General features: G+C 42.0%; 1 protein-coding gene across 1 annotated transcript in view; it reads left to right on the top strand.

The window, feature by feature from the left end:
- The window catches only part of MBOAT1 (membrane bound O-acyltransferase domain containing 1), a 37,393-nt gene extending 16,102 nt beyond the window's left edge, over positions 1 to 21,291 (top strand). The window contains exons 5-13 of the mRNA XM_009895813.1: positions 483 to 538; positions 2,719 to 2,773; positions 5,534 to 5,717; positions 7,319 to 7,511; positions 10,618 to 10,721; positions 13,515 to 13,579; positions 14,940 to 15,072; positions 16,270 to 16,421; positions 21,159 to 21,291. Of these exons, the coding sequence (XP_009894115.1) occupies positions 483 to 538; positions 2,719 to 2,773; positions 5,534 to 5,717; positions 7,319 to 7,511; positions 10,618 to 10,721; positions 13,515 to 13,579; positions 14,940 to 15,072; positions 16,270 to 16,421; positions 21,159 to 21,291 (1,075 nt within the window). The remainder of the gene's footprint in view (positions 1 to 482; positions 539 to 2,718; positions 2,774 to 5,533; positions 5,718 to 7,318; positions 7,512 to 10,617; positions 10,722 to 13,514; positions 13,580 to 14,939; positions 15,073 to 16,269; positions 16,422 to 21,158) is intronic.
- Positions 21,292 to 22,646: the final 1,355 nt, after the last annotated feature.

Raw genomic sequence — 22,646 nt, 5'->3', positions numbered from 1 at the left:
ATAAGCATGTGTATGTGCAGAGTTGACATTTTTATAGGGCACTGAGGAGACAGACAATAGGAGAGTAACAGTAAGGAGAGCCAGAGTTATGTTACAGCAGCATTGCTGTATTCTAGTGTTGTGTCGTACGGGGCTTGAATTTGGTCTTTGCCCAAAAGGAAGCTCAGTGGACTGCAGAAGCTGGTGTTTCCTAGTGGTGTGATTTCTTCTGAATTACAATTTGCACCGCTGCAGGATGGGGAGACATAAAATAAGGCTTTGTGTGCACTTAGCAATTAAAAATTCCAGTGCAAGTTACTGTGGGATTGTTTTGAACCCAGGCAATTGTCTTATGCCTGAGTTCCTCCTTCAGTTTTAATTGGATGTTTTCCACTTGTTGCTAATACAGTTACGCCTTTTAAAGGAATAAAGACATTCAGTAGGAAAGTTGGGAGTAATTTGTATTACAAGACATGTAACTGTTGTTCCTGTCTTTGTTATAGTCCGCTGATGATAATTACACAGAAGATCACAACACTTGCATGCCAGTTACATGATGGTAAGAAAAGGAATCTCTTCCCATGTCGTGAAGACAGCCTTTTTATTCCAGCACATTCTGTGGTTGAGTTACGGAGTGGATGAATGTAGTTCAGCGAGTTGCTCCAAATGAAGAAGAAAAATGCTTTATGGAGGAAAACGAGAAACTTCAAGTTTTGATCAGTTCCCTGGGATCAAACTGTTTTTGCAGTAATGAAGACAACTGTTTTCCCTTTTGGGGGCTCTGCTTCCTTGGGGCCCAATTTGGATTTTAGCTAGTACCAGTATCTGCTGTTCAGATGCTACAGTACGTTTCCATTAAGCTATCTGAAGCTGTTCTTGAGTTGTATCGAGTTGTATTTGATACATTAATGTCATTCATGCCATTAATGTCAGTGTAGCAAAAATATGCTATCACTGATATATTCAGTGATAATATACTCCATGAGTTGCGAGAGATGGAATTCAATAGCTTTTTCCCAGTGCAGGGACAAGCACAGTTGCAAACAAAATAGCATTGTCTTCAGTCTTGTGCTGTGCTGTGACAAAGAGCAGTATTATTTCCCAGTAAAATGCCCATGTCTAGTACAGTGCAAAGCCTAGAAATGTCAATTGTCATCAGTACCGTTATTGCTCATGTCTCCTGATGTTGCAGTGTGAGCTACTGATGGTCTGAGGCCCATTGCATTATAAGCTGTGGGTGACAAAATAAGTAGGTTGCTATAGAGTTGTTATGATCTAAGATTTAGGTGCACACCACAGAGTGCAGGGTCTGGCATTGTTCGCAAGCCAAGTTTACACAAGTGAGTCTAATGCTTTTAGCTGGCTATAATGGGTGCAGCTCGAAGCTCAGCTAATTGACCTTGTCATTGACATTCATGTTGCTGGGGCTTCTCTGCTTCTGTTATTTAAGCTAGCCAGCTCAGGTATCGTTGTGTGCCACACTGGTGTGCAGCCTAGATGCACACCTAGGATACTGAAGGTAAACGAACAGGCAGAAAGGAAAAGATAGCAGCAGAGGCAGAAGCATTTTTAAGCATGCCAGAAATCCTACAGATTAACGATGGTGTAAAAGGCTTATTACGCTGTGGACAACTATATATGGAACAGTAGATATGGAGGCAGCTTGCAGTTCAGGCATCAGTGACAAATCTCTATTTGTAAAAATTTAACGCAGCTACCCATAAATGGAAACAAAGAAAATACCCAGCCCTTTAAGTAATTACGTGCTTAATTGTTTCCCTGGAACTCAAGCCCTCCCGGTATTTACAAACTGAAATAGTGGAGAGAGAATAGAAATGAGCAGCTTATCAGCAGTCTTTTTAGGAAATGTCTCTTGTGTATGTGTATTGGTAATTATGGCCAGTGTGTTTAGAACAGTAGTGTTAATTGATGCCAAGCCCCCGATCTTGTGAAGATGTATATATGCAGGCTCAGCATCGAGTGCTGTGACTCATCCCATGGTGAGTTGTTCTGCTGCAGCCAGTGGGATTCCTCACAGTATGTGCAGCTAAAGCTTCAGAGTGAAGGTTTTGAGATATTTGCTATGATCAACATCTGTTCGCTGGCCATCATACAAGAATTTTTCATAGTTTTCTTGGGACAGCAAGTCTGTGCTCTACCTCTGGCCCCAAAGGTCTTGTGCACTCAACAGGAGGTCACTCTTCCAGTCTGGGCCATGTACAATTCCAGATTATTTCTGATGTGTGTGTTTAGGCTTGCTCCAGCAGCAGGCAGCCAGACTGCTCGTTCACACCAGTGGAGCTTCTGTTTCCTGAGAGCCCGTTTCTCTTCCACTGCCCACTCCTCCTGCTGTGAAATGCTCCATTTCTCACCAAGGGGCCAGCGGGAGGCTTGTCCTTAAATGAGCCGGTGGCTTCTGGGAACAGAGGTTTTTCCAGCCCAGGACTGTTAGCAGAGGCTCCTGGGGGTTGCTGCCAGTTGGTGGCATTGTGAGTTGCATTGTGTGTGTGTGAATGCTATGGCTGCTCTTCCTGAAAGTGTAGCAAGGGTGAGAAAGGGGGAATGAGGTAAAGAGGTAGGGTGGAACATGAATATACTTGACCTAAAAGTTGGGAATTGAGCTGTATTACAACTGCCTGTGACAAAGAAATCTTGAAGCTCATGGCTTTAGAAAGTTATGTGTGGGATGCAAGCAGAGGGCTTTTGGAAAGATCTAATGTGACTTTTTTTTCTCTCTAGGAATAGGGCGACAAGCTGAGGAACTCACTGCTGAGCAAAATCGGCTTGCTGTAAAGTAAGAATTTAATTCCCCTAGTGATTTGTGTTTAATTTCATGCAAGAAATTTAGGGTTTGGGTTTGTTTATTGTCTTCTTTTTTTTTTTTTTTTTCCCTCTTTGCAATGTTGGGACCAGCTTAGTGGCCTGGCCACGAAAATGTTCCCTGCATCTTCCCAGTCCATAATAAGCCAAAAGTCCTACTGGCTTTTTCTATTTGCTTGAGCCATTTTGTTTTTGTAATGCTGCTGTCAGTGCCCTCCTTACACAAACATAGCTTCTCTGCTGTATTCCTTATTTCTGCAATCCAGGACTTCTGCCTTTATCACCTTGTGCTGGTCAGCGAAGCACTAAACTACTTGTCAACTTCTAATTGACTTAAATATATACTCCACATAAAACAAAACTAGTTTTTGCAGAATCAACTCTTTTATATGCAAGCTAAGACTGTACTGTATGGACTTTTTGGCTATGCTCTTCATCCTATCTGTGATATGTTATTTTTGCAAGTAGAATGCTCCTCTGTCAGGAAAGCACTGTAAAAATCCATTTTGGTTTGACTCTGACACATCAAGTACTCATTTTCTTTGCCATAATTATCAGACACAGAAATTCTATTTTTCCTGTCTCCCTCTGTAATGTTAATACTCCTAGTCCTTCATGGCATGTGACTAGTCTTCTCATTTTTCAGAGGGAGACAGCATGTTGATTGTATGTTTGAGCACCTTTTTTTTTTTTCTATTTCTTTCTATTTTGTCTCTCAGTACAAGTGCAGGATGCAGGTGAATTCTTTTACTTTTTTTTTAGAATAATTAGTGTTACAGAATCAGCCTTAAAACAATAATTACCTTTCACTATGAAGTATTTGTTTAAGGACAAGGAAATTAATTCCCTAATTTCCAAAGCTGAAGAGTCAGCCATCAGAAAATCTGCCTGTGAGCTTCTAAAAGTAAGAAGGGAGTAATTTCTTGACAAGGAGAAATCCTGCAGGGAGACTCCTATAACTTTTGCTGTGACCCATAGCTTTCTGTCTATTTTTAAAGCTCACAACATAATGTTTAACTGCACTGGGCCCTTGTGACCATATGATTAATTCTAGTCAAATTCTCACCAAACAGGCTTTTTTTTTTTTTTTTTTTTTCCCCATGTACAGTATATGAGCTCATAATAGAAAAGTGCATGCCAATAGCTCAAGTGTCAGACAAGTCACAACTGAAGAGTTTTAAATCCCCTTTGGTAATACAGCCTTTTGTCTTCCCTCCTGTTCTTGGTCTGTTTTTGTTTCTCACTCATCCTCTGTACATTCCTTCCTGCATTGCTCATGTCTCCCCACCCACCAAGTGCGGAATCTAAGTTGAAACTAATGACTTTAATCTTATCTTAGAGCTCAGAAGTCCAAATCATGGACCTGATTTTGCAGAACAGAAAGATGAGCCTTGTCCCAAATTGTTCTCTGCATCTTTCTGTGAAATGCTTTCACCAGAGAACATATCATTCAGGCACTAACATCTACAATAACCGCCAGGGTGAATGCAGAAAATCCTGGCTAAGCTATCTGTTTATTCAAACTAATTCCGCTTCAGAATAAAAGTAGGCAACAGCAAATGTTTAACTGTTGCTTAGTTTTTCTGCTAGAAATTTATGTTTTGGTCCGAAAGAATTTTAAGTGGGTTTTGGTTTATGCGTGTCCATCTGTGTCTTGATGGTAGAGCCCTGAAGCACTGTGCCCTAGTTTCTGTTGTCATCTGGGGAATCCTCATTTACTTGGATGGTGACTATTAGCACATTCATGAAGAGCACTACGTATCTCAGTGCAGAATTTGGATGGTGGTGTTTTGTCCCACATAAATAAAGCATGCCCAACAATTTACAAGTTGCCCTAGTGGTGAGAGACCTCTGCATCTTTCTTTTCCATCCTACTGACCTGTAGCAAGGGCAGAGGATCTTCTTCATTTTACATCTAATGTAAAACCCCCGAAGGAACTTGTGGGATATGCACTTGCAAAATGGAAATAACGAACACGATGGACTTTCTTTGACTTTCATCTTCAGCTGTCTTTTGATTTATCTGTTTTTTCCCCTTAGTTCCTTTTCCTGTTCATGATGCAATACAAGCAATTACTTCCTTTATTTGCACAGTAGGACAGAGTGCCTCTTCATTCTCTATATCTCGCATCACACTTCCTGTTTCTCAAAAGGCTGAACCGAAGGGTGGGTAAGAGCTCCTCTCAGGCCTGAGAGTCCTGGTCTTGAACGCTCCCTGCCCTGTGGTTTGCATAACAAGGCAAAGTACTGCATTGCACAGCTTGGTGAGACCAGTGTTACTCAGCTTGTGGTCTGCCAGCTGTTACTGGTCCCTGACATACTGGACAGATGTCCAAAACCAATTACCAGCTTCTCACTCCTGGCCTGTTCAAAATGTGTGAGTCAATTTGTTTAAGAGTGAGTATTTAAATTTATGACTGTTTTTAACTAAAATGTTTCTAGCAATAAGATTACAACTTTACAAATCAGTAGCGTTCATTCACCTGTAGCTTAAGCACCTCCAGGTTATCGTTGTTCTGAGTGCCGTCTGCCAGACATCACTGGGATATAAGAGAGGCTGTGCTTCATTTGCTCCAAAACAGATCTACTGAGCTTTCAGCTGGGGGGCGGGCGGTAGGAGAGAGTTGGAGACTGAGGCAGACAGTACAACAAAAAGCATTCGTGAAAGCCTTTGCTGTGTTTTACCTTGTTTTTTTTTGTTTGTTTGTTTGTTGTGCGTGGATGATTTTCACAGGACAAGACCTTCTTTACTAGAGTATTTAAGCTATCTCCTCAATTTTATGAGCATCATAGCTGGGCCTTGCAGCAATTACAAGGATTATATAGCCTTCATTGAAGGAAGGCATGTGCACATGAAACTGTTAGAAGTGAACTGGAAGCAGAAGGGTTATGACAGACTTCCTGATCCTTCTCCAACTGTAAGTTTTAAAATGACAAAGATTTATTGCAAAGGGCAGGAGAGTACAGCTTTGTACATGATTCTCATAATTAAAAACTAAGAACAAAAACCATTTTTGGATTGTCTTCCCTGTAACCATTACAGTGGGTTTTTTCTCTGAAGTGGCTGCTGTTTTTAGGGTCAGGGGTGAAGGGGCTAGTGTCTTCCTCCTGAATTCCCCAAATGCATTTTGCTTGGAAAACAGGTCATTGGTTAATGGGTGTCCTTTGTGCAGTGATGGGAATGGTCTGCAGGTTCTGACAATGATGAGTTGCAGTTCAGTTCCAGACAGAAGAGGAAATGTCAGGTAAAAAAACCAGTCAAATCTCACCTGTAGTGCAGGAGACATTAGAAGTACATGAATCATGTCTAACCAGAAACTTTAGCTTGTCCAGGTGCTTTGCAACAGAATCTCACACTTTAAGATGACTTGGAGGTCATTTTCACATACTATTAGCATAAATTTTATTTTATATATTTTTAATATTACTTAAACCTTAAAAAATGACCTTCTTGTAAGGCAGGATAACGTAGAATGAGAACCAGATTTCTCTCTCTTATCTTAAGGTGACACTGAATGTGTAGTTTTGTGAGTGTGTCCGGAATGTCTCCTCTGAAGTTGAGTGTGTTCCTATGCATATCTGATTCCTGTTGCATGCAATTGTATTTCTACTGACTTTAGCGGCGTTACTTCTGATTTACACTAGTCTGACTGAGGTCAGAACAAGGCCTATACCATGTTAGATGCAAGTCAGCAGATAATTAAAGATAATTGGATATTAGTTTATTCCAGAATATGGAGAATACATAAAAAGAACACTTGGGATCAAAAAATGCATTGTTCTTTCAAGAGTATTTTGCACTTTGATTAGTCTTTTGAGAACATGAGTCAATTTTTACATGGTACCTAAATGGCAGACATACCTTTTTAATTATGACTGTATCAAGGAGAGTTTACTCCTGATGCATATTTGAAATTGAGCTTCAAACTACTGACATGATTGTCAGTAGTAGTATATAGAAAGCTAGGGAGCTGTAACAGAAAACTGTGGCGTAGCAGATATCCTATATCATGAGAAGGTATGCATGCTGTGGAAGATGTACACTTTTTGGACAAGTGATTTTTAGCAAGGCCTCTGGATAGTAGGACAGTAAGACCTACTCTTGTGCTGAATACCAATGCTTTTGGCTTCCAGGAGGAATCCAGTCTTCAGTTCCAGGAGATAACAGTACATATAGGAAAGATTTCTGCTTTCCATTGTAGGGTTTTGTTTGTTTGTTTCCTTTCTCATTTTAGGACCTCCACTAACTGATGTAGGAGTCTCTCATGAAGTTCATCACCAATTTTGACTTCTAATTGTCATTTGTACCTATCTATAGGTAATTCAGTAAGCCTAATTAAACCAAAGCTTTGACTGTGGCCTTTTCTTTGTCACTGCTTCTAAATTAATTATTGTCAACTTTGTCACTGTTAACTTTATTGGTTCTTGAAGTGCATTGGTTTTATGTCACGAGCACTGCCTTTTTCTTCCCCTTAAGCAAATGTTTCTAATGAACATTTTGTTGTTGTTTGCTTTTTAGGGAGCAGTGATGTACAAGCTGTGTATCACACTAGTATCTCTCATTTTATTCTTGACACTTACCAAGAACTTTCCTATGGCATATATTATTGATAACGAATTCCTTGATAAAACACCTTTCTTGTCAAGACTTGGTTACCTGTATGTTGTAACACAGGCAGCAAAACCAAAGTATTACTTTGCATGGACGTTAGGTAAGTCTGGCTACATCACGTATTTTTGTGGGTAACTTAAGTTCATAAATAGGGGAGGGGGTCTGAAACATTGGGGGGCGGGGAGGGGGGATAAATTAGTCCCTGGACCTGTAGTTCACGTGGGAGATGTAGGCAATGGATCCCACTGAAGTGGGGAGATGTCAAAAGTTTTGAAAAATGTGCATAAAGTACCTTCTAGCTTGTCTGACATCCACTGCTTCTGGAACCAGATCTGCTTTTCAGCTTCTTGTCAGTAAGGTCAACGTAACAATTTCCTCTTACTTAGAACTTTGTAATTGTACCAAAATAATTTTTACAAGAATTCTTAGGGGGTGGGGGTAGTTTGCCTCCTCTAAACCTTGATTTTTATGCTTTATTCATAATTTGCCACTTATCTGTGGAGTTAGGAGGTTAAAGTTTGTCACACTGACTTAAGCTTTACAAGTATGTTACAGTGCAAACAGACCTCTCTCTTCCTTTAGGGACATCTTCAGCACATGCATCTGTATTAGAAAGCTGTAGTGCTTGTTGAGGGGCTGAAGTTAGGCTTTGCCTCTAGGGTGCTATGGGGTCCTGTATACGCATTAGCTTTGGGCGGTCAAGAGAAAGGACTGGAGAACCGTGGGGTGGGGAATAAAGGAGGTGATGGAAAGGACCCAAGAATCTCTGCAAGCAAAAGAAGAAGAGGAGGAAGAGGGCTCATTATAGAGAGAAGCAAACATCTTTTACTGGGAGCCAGCTAGACAGGTGGTCAAAATAATCTTTTTGTATTTTACCTTCTTCCTTTTAGAAGTCACCTTTCCCATCTATGTGTGAGGAATCAAATCCTTCTAGGCCAGGCTGAAAATTGAGAGACTGAATTTTTTTTGCTGGTGGTACAAGACTTTGTGCATAGGGGAGATCCTGAAGCCCAGCCAGCAATGCATACACCTGAAACTGAGAAGAGTGCCATTGAGATGGCATGGAAAGAGCCAGGGAAATTCATTGCAAGACTATGATTAAACTGCTGGGAATAAAACTGACAGATTGAGGGAAGACAGTCAGGACTGGCACGTGTGGGATGGGAAAGGCTTTGGGATAAAGAATTGCTTGCTCAGAAACTTATTTTTGTGGGATCCAATGTTCAATTGTTGCCTCCATTTAAGTCCATTATTGAAGACATAAACTGAACTTGTATTTGTGACATGACTAAGCCGTAGAGGCTGTAGAAATATCTTACAAATAAGGGGGTTCAGGAAAAGCATGCATTGCATACTGGAGGGTGAGACCTCTACTAGTCACCTTGCAAATCCAGGCAGCAGAACAGCAGACACTTTACCCTGTTGCATTTTAGCTCCTGGTGGCATGGCCCAGGGCATTAGAAAAGTGCCTGCTGAAACAGCCGAGAAGTGCTTCCTGTCCACAGAAAAGGACCGGCACGCTTTTGTGCTTGAGCCATGTTGCTGAATTCTGCCAGATCCATGGAAAGACAGAAAATTCTCCTTCTCGTTGCATTAGCAATAATCATGGGAACGTGGCTGCAAAGCTAACTCAGAGCTGTCAATGAAACCAGTTTGGGACTGAGCATCCACAAACAAGGAGCTGTGAAAGCGAATACACCAGAGCTGTTCAAATCAGCAGGGGAACCTCTGCTGGGCTTTGTGGAGGTTGGGGTTTTGTGCGCAATTCAAGGGTGGACAGTTGCAATTCTTCTGCACTTCACACCTTGCTCTGCAGGCAGCAGCTTGGGAAGCGAGAGGCTGACGGTTCTGCTGTATTATTATGTCTGGTTTCTTGTTTTTGGCGAAGAAACACTAAGCCGTTCCTGCCACCCTTGGAGCAAGGAGGAGCAAATCCAGGAGTCCCCCTGCTCTGGGGTGACAGTTACGTGCAGCTCCAGTCTCTGAGATTGGGCAGGGTCCTATCAGCCAATTTCAGGCAGGGTTGTTGTTTGTTGGCTTTTTTTTTTTTTTAATAGGGAGAGAATGAAAAACTTGGAGACCTTTCTTTTCCATCAGTAAAATCTAGCTCATTTAGAAAAGTGGAAAATAAGAGAGAAAATTTCAAGTTAGAGAAGGTTGTGCATTTATTTATTTATTTATTCTTAGTTTAGTTGCTTTTTAATTAGGTTCTCTCCCTGCTTTTGTGCATTAGAACTTCTCCGTGAGTTTGTGCCTGTACTCATAGCATTTACAAAGCAAAATCGGTTTGCATTATTGGCAAAGAAATGCTGACCTTTTTAAAGCATAACTTAACCAGGCTTGTATTTTGTAAATGATCTAGAAAGAAAAGTCTTACCTGCATTTTTGCTTTCCTTTTTCTTCCAGTAATCCTCAGTGTTGGCTACACCTAGTGATCCAGACATAATGAATCCCTTCTGTTTTCTTAGTACTCTGAGATGGGATTTCTGGCAGGGGAGCGTTAAAAAGCAGAATCTTGAAACTCAGTGATGAGGTGACTCCCAGGCAAGGCTGAGAGGGGAGGTAGTTGACCAGTGCCCTGGAAAAGAGCAGGAGTGCAGCATGTGAAATGCCTACTGTTACCCAAGCTCTTATTTGCACTTAAAGTAGTTAAGTCGGTAATTGAAGGTACTCAATATTTGATTTGTAGAGATGCTGAAGTACTTTAGTGAGGCACTGAGCAACAGGATTAGCAAAAGGCTTTGTCTGTGGAAGTCTGAATGAACGTCTTAATTAAAACAACTATGTTGGAACTCTTAATAGAAATGGTAAGCATGTCTTTGAGACACTGCAGTTTTTCTGAATTCTGGAGAATGGTGTGACATCCAGGTGCCCTTTTGAGGAAAATGCTCATTCATTTTATGGCACCTCTTGTATATCTATCTCGGCTAACAAAGGCAAAATAATAGGAAAAGTGATTTCTATCCGCTTTTATTTTATTATTTTATTTCTTCTGCCCAAGGAGTTGCTAGTCGTTCCTCTTGAGGAAATTACTCTTGTGTTGCCTTATAGCAATGCCCCTTTGCCAAGAGTAAGCCTCTCTTTGAATGAGAGGATGGTAATTGCTACAAAGCTGGCCTGAATGTGTGTTTAGTGTCATACTGACTTGTAAGAAAACATGGCTCCTCCAGTAGTCTGATTTGACCCGTTTTGCTTTAACATTGCAGCAGATGCAGTCAACAATGCAGCTGGTTATGGATTCAGTGGAGTTGATGAAAGAGGCACTTTCCGCTGGGACCTGTTGTCCAATTTGAATATCTGGAACATTGAGGTGAGTGAAAAAAGTGTCTGCATTGGCATAGTTACAGAGAAATGGGCATAATAACGGGGAAAAGCTTTGCTGGAAGGAAAATAAGTCCATGCCACCAGGCTGCCCCTCTTTAACATGAGGAGTATTTTATCTGTTGGGCAGATAAAAAGCATCTGTCACACAGGCTTCATCACACTTTGTATTCAGGTTGCATTTCTAAATAGTTTATAGAGAGCTAATAAATGATTAATCAGATGCTTAATAAATGAGCAGTCAATTACTGTAGATTGTGGCTAAGTTCAGCGGGTCAGTAAATTGCTCACAGCTATGATTCTCCACCATCTGTGGTGTATTCTGTTTATTTACTTCTGACAGTCTTCTACTTTTGTAACCCAGTTGAGATGGGTGGTGGTAGTGAAAGAGGCTGCCATAAGTGGGCATCGCACAAACACTTGCAAGGGCTGGGTCCCTGCACATGCCTGGAGTGGCTCTTGAAAATGCAGAAAAGCAAGGGTCAGAGAGATAACAGGTAGAAACTGAGCAACCTGAATTGGAACTGGCAGAGCCCCAGAGGGCTTTGATGGCTGCTGATCTTGAGTTCTATCCAGCAAACCACACTGTTTCTCAAAACATCTGTCACACATGTTTCTCGTGACTGCAGTATACTTTTAACATCCATTAGTCTTTCGAAAGCTATTTATATTTGTTTCTCTAATGCAAAAGATGGCCAATGTAATTAGTTTGCCCCGAAGACTATTTCGTGAATGCCAGTGAGATGTGAAAATGTTTGTGTCTGAGACTGCTTTCTAAAGGCTGCTTTTCTTCAGAAATAGGAGGAGCTTTCCCCCTGTAATTCTGTAGTTATGATTTTAAAAGAAAAAGCAGATGAAAATAAGTTGACTGCTTTATTGCTGAATGATCTTTGACTAAGTGAATGTGCTGTAATAGCTCTTCATAAAAATGAAAGAGCCCCTTTAATTCTTCATTGAAAGATGCCAAAACTAGAAGTATCATTATACATGCTCTCTTTCTCAACATCCTTTCTCTGTCTCTTTTTTTTTTTTTTTTTACCTTAATTAATCCTCATTGTACATCTCTCCTTAAGTGGTACAGAATACACAGCCCAGAAATGCTTTACACTCCTCAATGATCGCAGCACCCTAGATACCACTCTGAGATCTTGAATCAATATTTGATTCCGTTTGGAGCAGGAGATGATTCGTACCTTGATGGGCTGAGGCAGTTTCTGCTTGAAGGAGGAAAGCACAGTGTGGGCAATGCTCTTTAGTCAAGCCAAATTAAGGAAAGAGGACCCTTTGCTCCTGTCTACCTACTGAACTGTAGGCCCCTCAAAACTTATTTTCCTTTCCTGGTCACATGGGCAATAGAGATCAGGGTGGAGAAATTATTTCCAGGAGCATAAACAGAGTGCTCTCCATTGATCTGATCATGTGTGCAATGAGCAAAAGAGAGGCTATAGAGACTGTTACTTTGGGTAAGTCTTGAGCTGTCACTTTATGCACCAGCAATTCCAGGAGTTGAAGTTTAAGTGTGATTGTACAGTGTGTTTTCAGCAAGTATAGCCATCTGCATATGTAAAATTGCTTAAGAGTTGGGAACTTGAGTGCTAAATGTAGCTAAGAAGTTACCTGATCTGTGGTAAAGATAAGCACATGGCAGGATTTGTGAGGGCATTAAAATGTGACAGGGCTAAACGCATGTGGGGGGACTTCAAAGCCTTGGCAGCATGCATATTTTTACAGCCAGTGAATACTGTCTGTCTTGGTAATGTAACAGGGGAACTTAAAGGAGGCCAAAAGAGAGTGACAGTATTAGTTGGAAGAGAAATTGTATTTTTCTTGGCTTCTCTTGGTGCAGTAATGCAATTAAAATGTGGCAGTAGTGCATTGGGAATTGCTGATCATTTTAACTCTTTAAACTCAGAGGATGAAGAGCAAGCCTTCAGGATTCTGCGTGGAGGTGCAAAAATATCTGCATTTTCCTCATGGAAAAATTTGCCTTTGATCCATCTTTTCAGTGTGCCTTTGCCTTCAGCTGATACAGGAAAATAATGTGGTTTCACTGAGTCATGTCCGTCTTGGTGAGGTCCTCGGAAGTTTCTGTCAGCAGGCGAGGAACAAGGAGGGGTGGGAATGGGGAACCACCAGAGGTGAAGTTGACCAGGGTTAGGGGAACTGATACTGGATGGAGTCCAGCAGTCTCCTAAAGCTGGGGGAGCTGGTGCTGTGAGGAGGTACAGGTGGTTCTCCCAGGACCCTGGACTCTACTCTGGTTTCTCAAGCTGGGCAGTGGCCTGAGAATTAGCTTCTAAATTTAATCCTAAAATTTTTTGTCTGTGTTTTTCAGTCTTTCCCCTTCATTCTCCAAATAATAATGCATTTCTTTTCATTTTCATAATAGTCTTAATAGCACCCTAGGGAGGTCCAGACTGTGTAATGGGTGGTAAGATATCCCTTCCAAAAATGAAGCTGTTTATGAACTGAAGGGAAGGCCAAGCATTTAAAACAGGAAAGCTTTTCAGATTTTCTGTAATTTAAAAAAATAACCAAATATTGTATTTCATTTTACAAAACAAAGTGAGATTTTACAGCAAGTGGCAAGTGTTTGCAGTGAGTAATCAGCCTAGTTAATGTCCCTCCCAAAACATGCTAGTGTAATGATGGACTGTGGCACAGTCTTCACAACAGTTAGCTACTAGAATTAATATTTTCCATGTATCTCCTCTCTAATTTAAAATGCAAGTAGTATTTTACAGATTTTAGTGCTAACATTTCATGTGAACTTCTTTCTTAGACTGCAACAAGTTTTAAAATGTACATTGAAAACTGGAACATTCAGACAGCTGCCTGGCTAAAACGGTAAGAATAATATGCTTGTGAGACCCAAAAACTCTAGATGGCCTGGAAAAACACTATCTCATAAATGTATAGCCTCTTGTCTGTCTTTATTTCCTGTGTCTCTAATAGTTGGTGGAATACAAGGGTATTTGGTGCTGTAAAAGTTTTATTGCTGCAAATGTAAAATGCCCGCAGTTTATATATGAGCAGCAAAGCTATAAATGGACTGTTCAGATCTTCCATAATAAAATGTAATAGCATTTTGATGGCATCTCTTAGGCTGATGTTTGCCTCCATTATTCTTGCTATACCGTTTCACTTTGCTATGTTATGTTTCCCTTGCATACTACTACTGGAGGCAAGCCTTATGTCACTGGGATCCAGTTCAGCTAGAACTGGAGAGAAGTGGGAATCTTCAGAGCCTCATTGTAGTCCGGTTTGGAGTTACCAGAAGATGCTTACTAGGGAGTTCCTGTTCAGGATATGGAGAGGAGACTTCTTACAGCTCTGAGAAGATCTGATTTTAACGCGTGACTGTTAAGGCACTTACAAATTCTAGCATAAGTCTGAGTTTTGTAGATTAAACTGTCTCCTGTAACTTGTTATACTTTTTGGCATGACTAAAGCTCCGCATACAATCAATGTGAGGTCTAAAATGCAGGCACAGATTTATTGTGGTTATCATAGCTATTTTTGTTGTTAAATATATACATCTTAAAAGTCGATGTCTACTATTTTTCATTATTCAAATGATGTTCCTGATAAGAAGTGCATTATTTTGACTCCTTTCTTTCGAACGCAGCATTTCAGTTAAACCTCAGATAGCCAAATAGACCAGTTGGTGTGTTCTTGAACTGATGTCATTTGCTTGCATCTTTGGAGGATTTTGGGCTGCTAAGGTTAGCAGGAATCCCCTGTTTTGCAACAGCTTACAACACTCACTGTTGTTCCCAGTGTCTGCCAGATAACAGTGCCTAAAAATACTTCTGTTCATCAGTGAAGGGTGGGGTCATGTCTGTCCTTCGACTCACTCTTGATCTGCCGTCAGAGTTCTGAAGGGTAGTGTCTGATTCCAGATAGAGGTATAAAGGTGAAAGAGAAGTCTTGCCTGTCCTTTGCCCCGTTATTTATTTAAATGCTATGAGCACGGGGAATATTTGTATAGGCGCTCTTTGGATACTCAGTGCATAAGAGCATGCTTCCTCTTTCCATCTAATGCTCCATGTAAATGAACGGGTGTGCCTCCTGCCCTCATCTGTAACTAAGGAAAGATAAGACTAAGAAAACAGAATAAGACCTTAAAAACAGAGAAAGATTTGAACTGCAGTGTCCATTGTTCGGTTGTATTCAGCTGCTTCTTGTTTTGTTTTTGTCTTTGCAGTGTTTGCTATGACAGAGCTCCTTGGTACCCTACAGCTTTAACGTTTATCCTGTCAGCCCTGTGGCATGGTATCTATCCTGGATATTATTTTACGTTTCTCACTGGAATCCTTATCACACTTGCAGCCAGAGCAGTATGTACCTTTCATTGTTGTCTTCTAAGGCCCATGCTAGATACTATCCAGCTGTCAACTGCAGTGACCACCCTGATGTGTTAAAGCAGCTTGTCCCTGCTGTGAGCCCTCTTTCATGCCTTTGTGGGCTTGATGTACACTGAAACTTCGTTCTGTATTGATGCTAATTGTAAAGTACCCCCAGCAGTTATAACCAGCACCAACTCTGCACGTGCTGCAATGCTGTCCTTGGCTGTCAGAGGAAACGTTGCATGTGAGTGTACAGCTGGTGGTGCCACCGGCTATGTCCATGCAATCAGATTAGCTTGGGATTCAAGGTTAAGCTTGAGTCCAGACTTCGGCTAGGTCACGTTGCCTGCACGCTGGCATGTGATGAGCTCTGGGTGCAGTCTTTCACAAGAAGCTGTTATGGGTTGAGCATTAGCCCAAACTTGAACTCTTTCATGTGGATGCAATTGATGCAGTAAACTGGTCTCTGTTTATGGGCCGCATGCTGGGTAGTGTACAGCAAAGGTAGAGTCATGAACAGGTTTCATGTCTCACTGTTAAATTTATCACTGCTGATCTTTCGGCCTGAACAAGGCAGTTGTTAAGGGCTGGAAAGCACCACCATTGTTTTTCAGAGTTTGACTATGGATAAGTAACCAGGTCAATTTGAAAGGTGAATTAAACTAGTGATCAGTATTAACTGCTATGGCTAGACCAGGTTGCTGAACATGTGGTCTCAACATGTGCTTTGCCTCTCATTTATGAGGATTTCATAGATGTGAAGCTAAACCAAAATCTCTAGGGAACAGCACATGCTTGCAGGTATATACGCATATTTGTTCACTTAAAGTAACTTTGTTTCACCGTTGATAACCAGTAAGAAGTCAAAACCAGGAGAGAGGAAGATCAAATAACAACAGCTCCCCTCCCCAAAGATATTGTGCCAGATACCCAGCATGAGAGTCTGCTCTCTGTCACAATCGCAGAGGAAACTGGGGGACACTTCTCAGTTTGCTGCTGTGGGATCTTGGGTATGCCAGTCAATACACTTTGTCTTCCTGCTCTCAGTGCTTTCTAACTGGTGTATAAACTTTTCTGTAATACTAACACTGAGGATAAGTGGAGAGTAATACTTGGTGATGCATCTGTGTGACTTTGCCTAGGAAATGGATTTATATAATTTTCTGTTTACTTTTCCCTGACATGCAGATAAGAAACAATTGCAGATATTACTTCCTCTCGTCAGTGCCTCTCAAGATAGCCTACGACGTTGTTACCTGGGTTGTCACTCAACTGGCCGTGTGCTATACTGTTGCACCATTTGTTATGCTGGCTGTTGAGCCCACGATTAAATTTTACAAGTAAGTTCTCTTCTCTTGGCTGTTATTCTCCAGACCAGCACAGGCTTTTATTAAATAACCCAAACCACACTGAAAAGCAGTTGGTATTTCATTGAATTTCAAAGGAGTTCAAACAGGATGTTTAATAATGTGTAAGGGGTGATTTTTGCACTCCTGTAACTTTATGAGATAGTAATAATGCCAAGGCAGAGCACTTCACTTCTACTTAATCTTTCTGTGTCCTTATGTGACTTTTCACATATTCAGTTTCCTTTTTCAAAACAGTCAAGTCTCAACCATTAACAGTGGCCAAGGCTGGAGAGGTTAAGACTAACGCGAGTTGGCAGTAGGAAGGACTCGATGAGAAAAGACCATGTTTCCAGTTGCCAAATGCGTAGAACAGGAGATGCGATCAGTCAGCAGGAGATAAGGAGGGTGCCTGGCAGAGCATTACTTCTTGAAATGAGTATGCTTTTCTTTTTGAATGCTTCCATAGGCAGTGAATACTTCCCTAGATTCCTTAAAAATAAGAAAACACTGGTGTTGCAGAGCATATTGGATATAATCTAATAAAAATAATTTGAAAAAGAGAAGTTGATAAAATAATTTGAAAATGGCTTTACTTTTCTTTCATTCTACAGTGAACTGTCAACATAGAGTAACAAGTTTTGGTTAAGAAGAAAGCCAATTCCCTCCTCTAGCATAAAAGACATAAAACTGGTAATCAAGATAGCTGCTGTCAGTAAGACTGTTTGAAGGGGGTTGAATTTTGACATTTTCTATTGCTGTTTCTTAAAACATTTGATTTCAACACAGAAAGCTTACCATATAAAAATGACTTCAAATCATTCTTAGATTTGGTAAGATGCTTTCCCAAGTAGCTTGTTAGTATCTATTTTTTTCTGTCTTTCAAGACAAAAGTAGTAAACAGCAATCACAAAAAAAAAAAAAAAAAAAAAAAAAAAAGAGAGAAAAGACTAAAATTGAGAGCAGCTACTGGTTTATAAATTTGCCCTCTAAGGGAAATTGGTTCCCTTTCTGCTACAAAAGGCCATTCCACGTAGTAAATATTAATGTAATTCTGTGAGATTACATTGCTAACATCAAAACTACAGAAATAAATATGTATAAGGAACTTGCTAGCACTATGCCAGCATCCATGAAAGCACAAATGTCACTTTTACCAAAGTTCTGAACAAAGAAAATTATTTTCCACCCTTGTTCCAAGTTGGGTCATCACCTTAATATTGTTTGCCCAAGTGACTTTGAACATAGTTAACACTTAAATTTAAAGATTATTAAGCAAGGAAATTTGGAGCACTGCACACCAAGCAGTGGTCTTAAGCACCTTGCAAGGATATTAGAACTATGGTAAGAAGCATAAATGAGATCACAGAAAGGTGCGTCTCTCCGGTTAAGAGCTGGACCCTACTGCTCCCAAATGCGGTCCTCCCCAAGCTGCCAGAGTATTTTATTTCTGTTCAATCTTGCATATACAAAATTATTTGTCATAAAAATATCTGATACTGAACAAGATATGATAGAATCGTTTAGGTTGGAAGGGACCTTAAAGATCATCTAGTTCCAACCCCCATGCCACAGGCAAGGACACCTTCCACTAGACCAGGTTGCTCAAAGCCTCGTCCAGCCTGGCCTTGAACACCTCCAGGGATGGGGTCTCCACAACTTTCCTGAGCAACCTGTTCCAGTGCCTCACCACCCTCAGTGAAAATTTTTTTCCTAATATCTAATCAAAATCTATCCCCTTCCAGTTTGAAGCCATTATACATGCCCTTGCAAAAAGTCCCTCTCCAGCCTTCCTGTAGGCTCCCTTCAGATACTGGAAGGCTGCTATAAGATCTCCCCGGAGCCTTCTCTTCTCCAGGCTGAACAACCCCAACTCTCTCAGCGTGTCTTCACAGGAGAGGTGCTTCAGCCCTCTGATCATCTTTGTGGCCCTCCTCTGGGCACACTCCAACAGGTCCATGTCCTTCTTATGTTGAAGGCTTCCAAGCTGGATGTAATTCCAGGTGGGGTCTCATGAGAACAGAGTAGAGGGGCAGAATCACCCGCCTCAACCTCCTGGCCACACTTTTTTTGATGCAGTTGGCCTTCTGGGCTGCTGAGTGCAGATTGCTGGCTTATGTTGAGTTTCTCATCAACCGACACCCCCAAGTCCTTCTCCTCAGGGCTGCTCTCAATCCATTCTCCGCCGAGCCTGTATTTGTGCTTGGGGTTGCCCCAGCCCATGTACAGGACCTTGCCCTTGGCCTTGTTGAACTTCATGAGGTTTGTACATGCCCACCTCTCCAGCCTGTTCAGCTCCCTTCCCTCCAGCGTGTCAGCCGCTCCACACAGCATGGTGTCATCAGCAAACTTGCTGAGGGTGCGCTCCATCCCAACATCTGTGTCACCAACAAAGATGTTAAACAGCATCGGTCTGAGTACCGAGCCCTGAGGAGCACCGCTTGTCACTGCACCCCACTTGGACGTGGAGGCATTGACCACAACTCTTTGAGTGTGACCGTCCAGCCAGTTCCTTATCCACTGAGCAGTCCAGCCATCAAATCCATGTCTCTCTGATTTAGAGACCACGATGTCATGCAGAACAGTGTCAAATGCTTTGCACAAGGCCAGTTAGATGACATCTGTTGATCTCCCCTTACCCCCCAATGCTGTAACGCCATCATAGAAGGCCTCCAAATTTGTCAGGCAGGATTTGCCTTTGGTGAAGCCATGTGGCCTGTCACCAATCACCTCCTTACTATCCTTGTGCTTTAGCAGAGTTTCCAGGAGGATCTGCTGCATGATCTTGCCAGGCACAGAGGTGAGGCTGACCAGCCTATAGTTCCTTAGGTCGTCTTTTTTACCCTTTTTAAAAATGGGGGTTATGTTTCCCCTTTTCCAGTCAGTGGGAACTTCACTGGACTGCCATGACCTCTCAAATACAATGGATAGCAGCTTGGCAACTTCATCCGCCAGTTCCCTCAGTACCCACGAATGAATCTCGTCAGGTCCCATGGACTTGTGCACCTTCATGTTCCTCAGATGGTCTCGAACCTGGTCTTCTCCTACAGTGGGCAGTACGTCATTCTCCCAGTCCCTGCCTTTGCTTTCTGCAGCTTGGGCAGTATGGTTAGAGCCCTTCCCAGTGAAGACTGAGGCAAACAAATCATTGAGTATCTCAGCTTTCTCCATGTTCTGTGTGATCAGGTCCTCCGTTTCCTTTGAGTGGGCCCACATTTTCCTTAGCCTTCCTTTTGTCACTGAGATACCTATAGAAGGCTTTCTTGTTGCCCCCGATGCCCCTGGCCAAATTTAGTTCTATCTGGGCTTTAGCTTTCCTAACCTGATCCCTGGCTGCTCAGACAATTTCTCTGTATACCTCTCGGGCTACCTGTCCTTGTTTCCACCCTCTGTAGGCTTCCTTTTTCTGTTTGAGATTGTCCAGGAGCTCATTGTACCTCCACACAGGCCTCCTGGTATCTTTGCCTGACTTCCTCCTTGTCGGTATGCATTGCTCCTGAGCCTGGGGGAGGTGGTCCTCGAATACTAGCCAGCTTTCTTGGGCCCCTCTTCGTTCCAGAGCTTTATCCCACTGTACTCCAGCAAGCAGATCCCTGAAGAGGCTAAAGTCTGCTCTCCTGAAGTCCAGGGTAGCAAGCTTACTATGCCCCCTCCTCGCCACCCTAAGGATCTCAAACTCCACCATCTCATGGTCACTACAGCCAAGGCTGCTTGAGTGTGACACTCCCCACCAGCCCCTCCCTGTTGGTGAGAACAAGGTCCAGTGTGGCACCTCTCCTCGTTGGTTCCTCTGTCACTTGGAGAAAGAAGTTATCATCAACGCATTCCAGGAACTACCTGGATTGCTTATGCCCTGCTTAGTTCTGTCCTTCCAACAGATCCTGGGGTGGTTGAAGTCCTCCGTGAGGATCAGTACTTGCAAATGTGAGGCTGCTCCTATCTGTCTATAGAGGGCCTCATCCACTCAGTCTTCCTGGTCAGGTGGCCTGTAGCAGATCCCCACTGTAACGTCACCTGTCTGTGCCCTCCCTTTAATCTTGACCCACAAGCGCTCAGTCAGCTCTTCATCCATCCCCAGGCAGAGCTCCGTGCACCCCAGCTGGTCCTTGACATAGGGGGCGGCACCCCCTCCTTGCGTCCCCTGCCTGTGCTTCCTGAAGAGCCTGCATCCGTCCAACACTCCAGTCATAGGAGCCATCCAATATAGGAGCAAATGAAGATAGCTCTGAGTAGTTGCCTTCAGAAACACAACCCTTCTGTAAACATCATTACCTGACCTTCCCCAGTTAAAAGTTGAGTGTTCTGATTTCTTTCAGATCTCAGCACTTTGAATGTTTTTTTTTTTTCTTTCTGTCACTTTTTATTTTGTATTTTTTTTAAACTTGTACAAGTTTTATGTCCTGTGCCTGAAGGATGTTTCTTCAGAAAGTAGCCTTGTATACTTAAACATTAGAAGCGTTATGGGCTGAATAAATCTAGGTTTGAATTACAGAGGTTTATCTGAGCTGTTAGACTTTGGATTCTGGAGTTTGCTGATTGATTCCTTGCCTCATTAACATCCACGGCAACGTTTTCATCGATGCCAGTGGATGCCACATGGATAGGCTGTGTGAAATTCATACTTTCTGCGTTCATCCCTTAGTGCTAAGTTCTGCATGGACTTACTGAGGTTGCACAGTTCATGCTATTACCGACAAAAATGTAACATTCTCTTTCTGCTTTTGTTCTCAGGTCTATGTATTTTCACATGCACATTCTAAGCATCCTGGTGTTACTCATCTTACCGATCAGACCTCAAGCCCACTCCATAAGGAAGCTTCAGAATCAGGCCATGCAGAACTCTGTTAAAAGCAAAGACAAATGATGCCTCCAAAGAAAATTGCTGACATTGGGAAATCAAACTGTCATGTCAGAAACGAACACAGAAGAAGAAAAACGGGTGGGATAAGAGTCAAAACAGAAGACAAGTGGCATTTCTATTGGTTATCTTAAAACCTTACTGGACAGGGCAGAAAAGAGCCTGAATGACTGTATTTCAAATTATTCTGGTTAAGAAAGGTTTTACAGGCTCAAGGGGCATTTTGATTTTTTTAGTAAATATTTTTATGAAGTGTTTTTATATATTTAAACTTTTTCACACAGAGAGGCATTTTTGCTCTTTTACAGAAATATATGATTATTAATCAGTAATCTTGTGATTGGAGGGACGGGAAGCAGCTAGTACAGCGTTAGACCAGCTGCCTGGCGCTGTGGGCAGCTGGCCCGGGAAGCTTTGCATCTCTTTGCTATGGAGAGAGATGGTGCAAGTAGAAAACTACAGGGTTGCTCAAGGTGCTGGTGCTGACTTCTGCCCTCTCAGGGAGAAGAGGGAGTGGAGCCTTCCCCAGCAATCCCCAGAGCAGGGACCGCAGCCTGAGCTCGGCAGCAAGAGTGTTTCACATCCTTTCAATGTGACACCTGCTGGTAATGAGGGTGAGACAAGTCCCTTGGGAACAGGTGTCTGGGAGCACTGGCAACTGGCTAGGCCAAAATCAAAAGCCAAGTAAAAGCAAAATGAACCCCCCCCACACCCTTTAGAGTAAAAGAAGGGACACACACCCCGTGTTGTGCTTCCCTAATGACGTGGCTGGTGCTTATTGCTACATCAGCCTTACTTTGCAGTTTTAGAGTGATGCAGCACTTCCATTTCAGTATCAAAATATCTGAGGAGCCATGCAGGCTTAGTGTTTTAAAGCTCGCAGTTATGGGTTAAATCTGAAAAAAGTTTGTAATGGGTCAAACTGTTCTGCTCAAAAACATCCTGTCTTATGGAGGGGTTACTTTCCAGCAGGATAACACTAATATGAAACCTGAATGGTAATTATCATAGTCATATTAAATCGTTCTCTACAAAATATTGTGATGTGATATGATCATCACAAGAGTCAAGACCAAGTCCTGGTATAATCTTGACATGTGACTTAGCCTGTTGATTCAAGATTCCCTGTTTGTAAAGTTCTTGGTTTACAGGGATGTTTTGAGGCTTAATTTCTGAGAGCTTGTGCATTGAGATAACTTGCTGCAAAATGCTGTGTCAGGTATTTTTGTTTCATTCTTTAAAATCCACATATCCCAATAAAACAGGCTGGTATGACACATCAAAACCAACTAAAACATTTTTTTTAAATGACTGTTTTCCAGGAATGTTTTTATCAGGATTTTGTAGAAGTTCCCTTGTTA

This window comes from Charadrius vociferus, unplaced genomic scaffold (genome assembly GCF_000708025.1).
Source record: "Charadrius vociferus isolate BGI_N301 unplaced genomic scaffold, ASM70802v2 scaffold422, whole genome shotgun sequence".
Taxonomy (NCBI): domain Eukaryota; kingdom Metazoa; phylum Chordata; class Aves; order Charadriiformes; family Charadriidae; genus Charadrius; species Charadrius vociferus.
The sequence above is the reverse complement of the archived record's forward strand: the minus strand, read 5'-3'. Positions and strand labels throughout refer to the sequence as shown.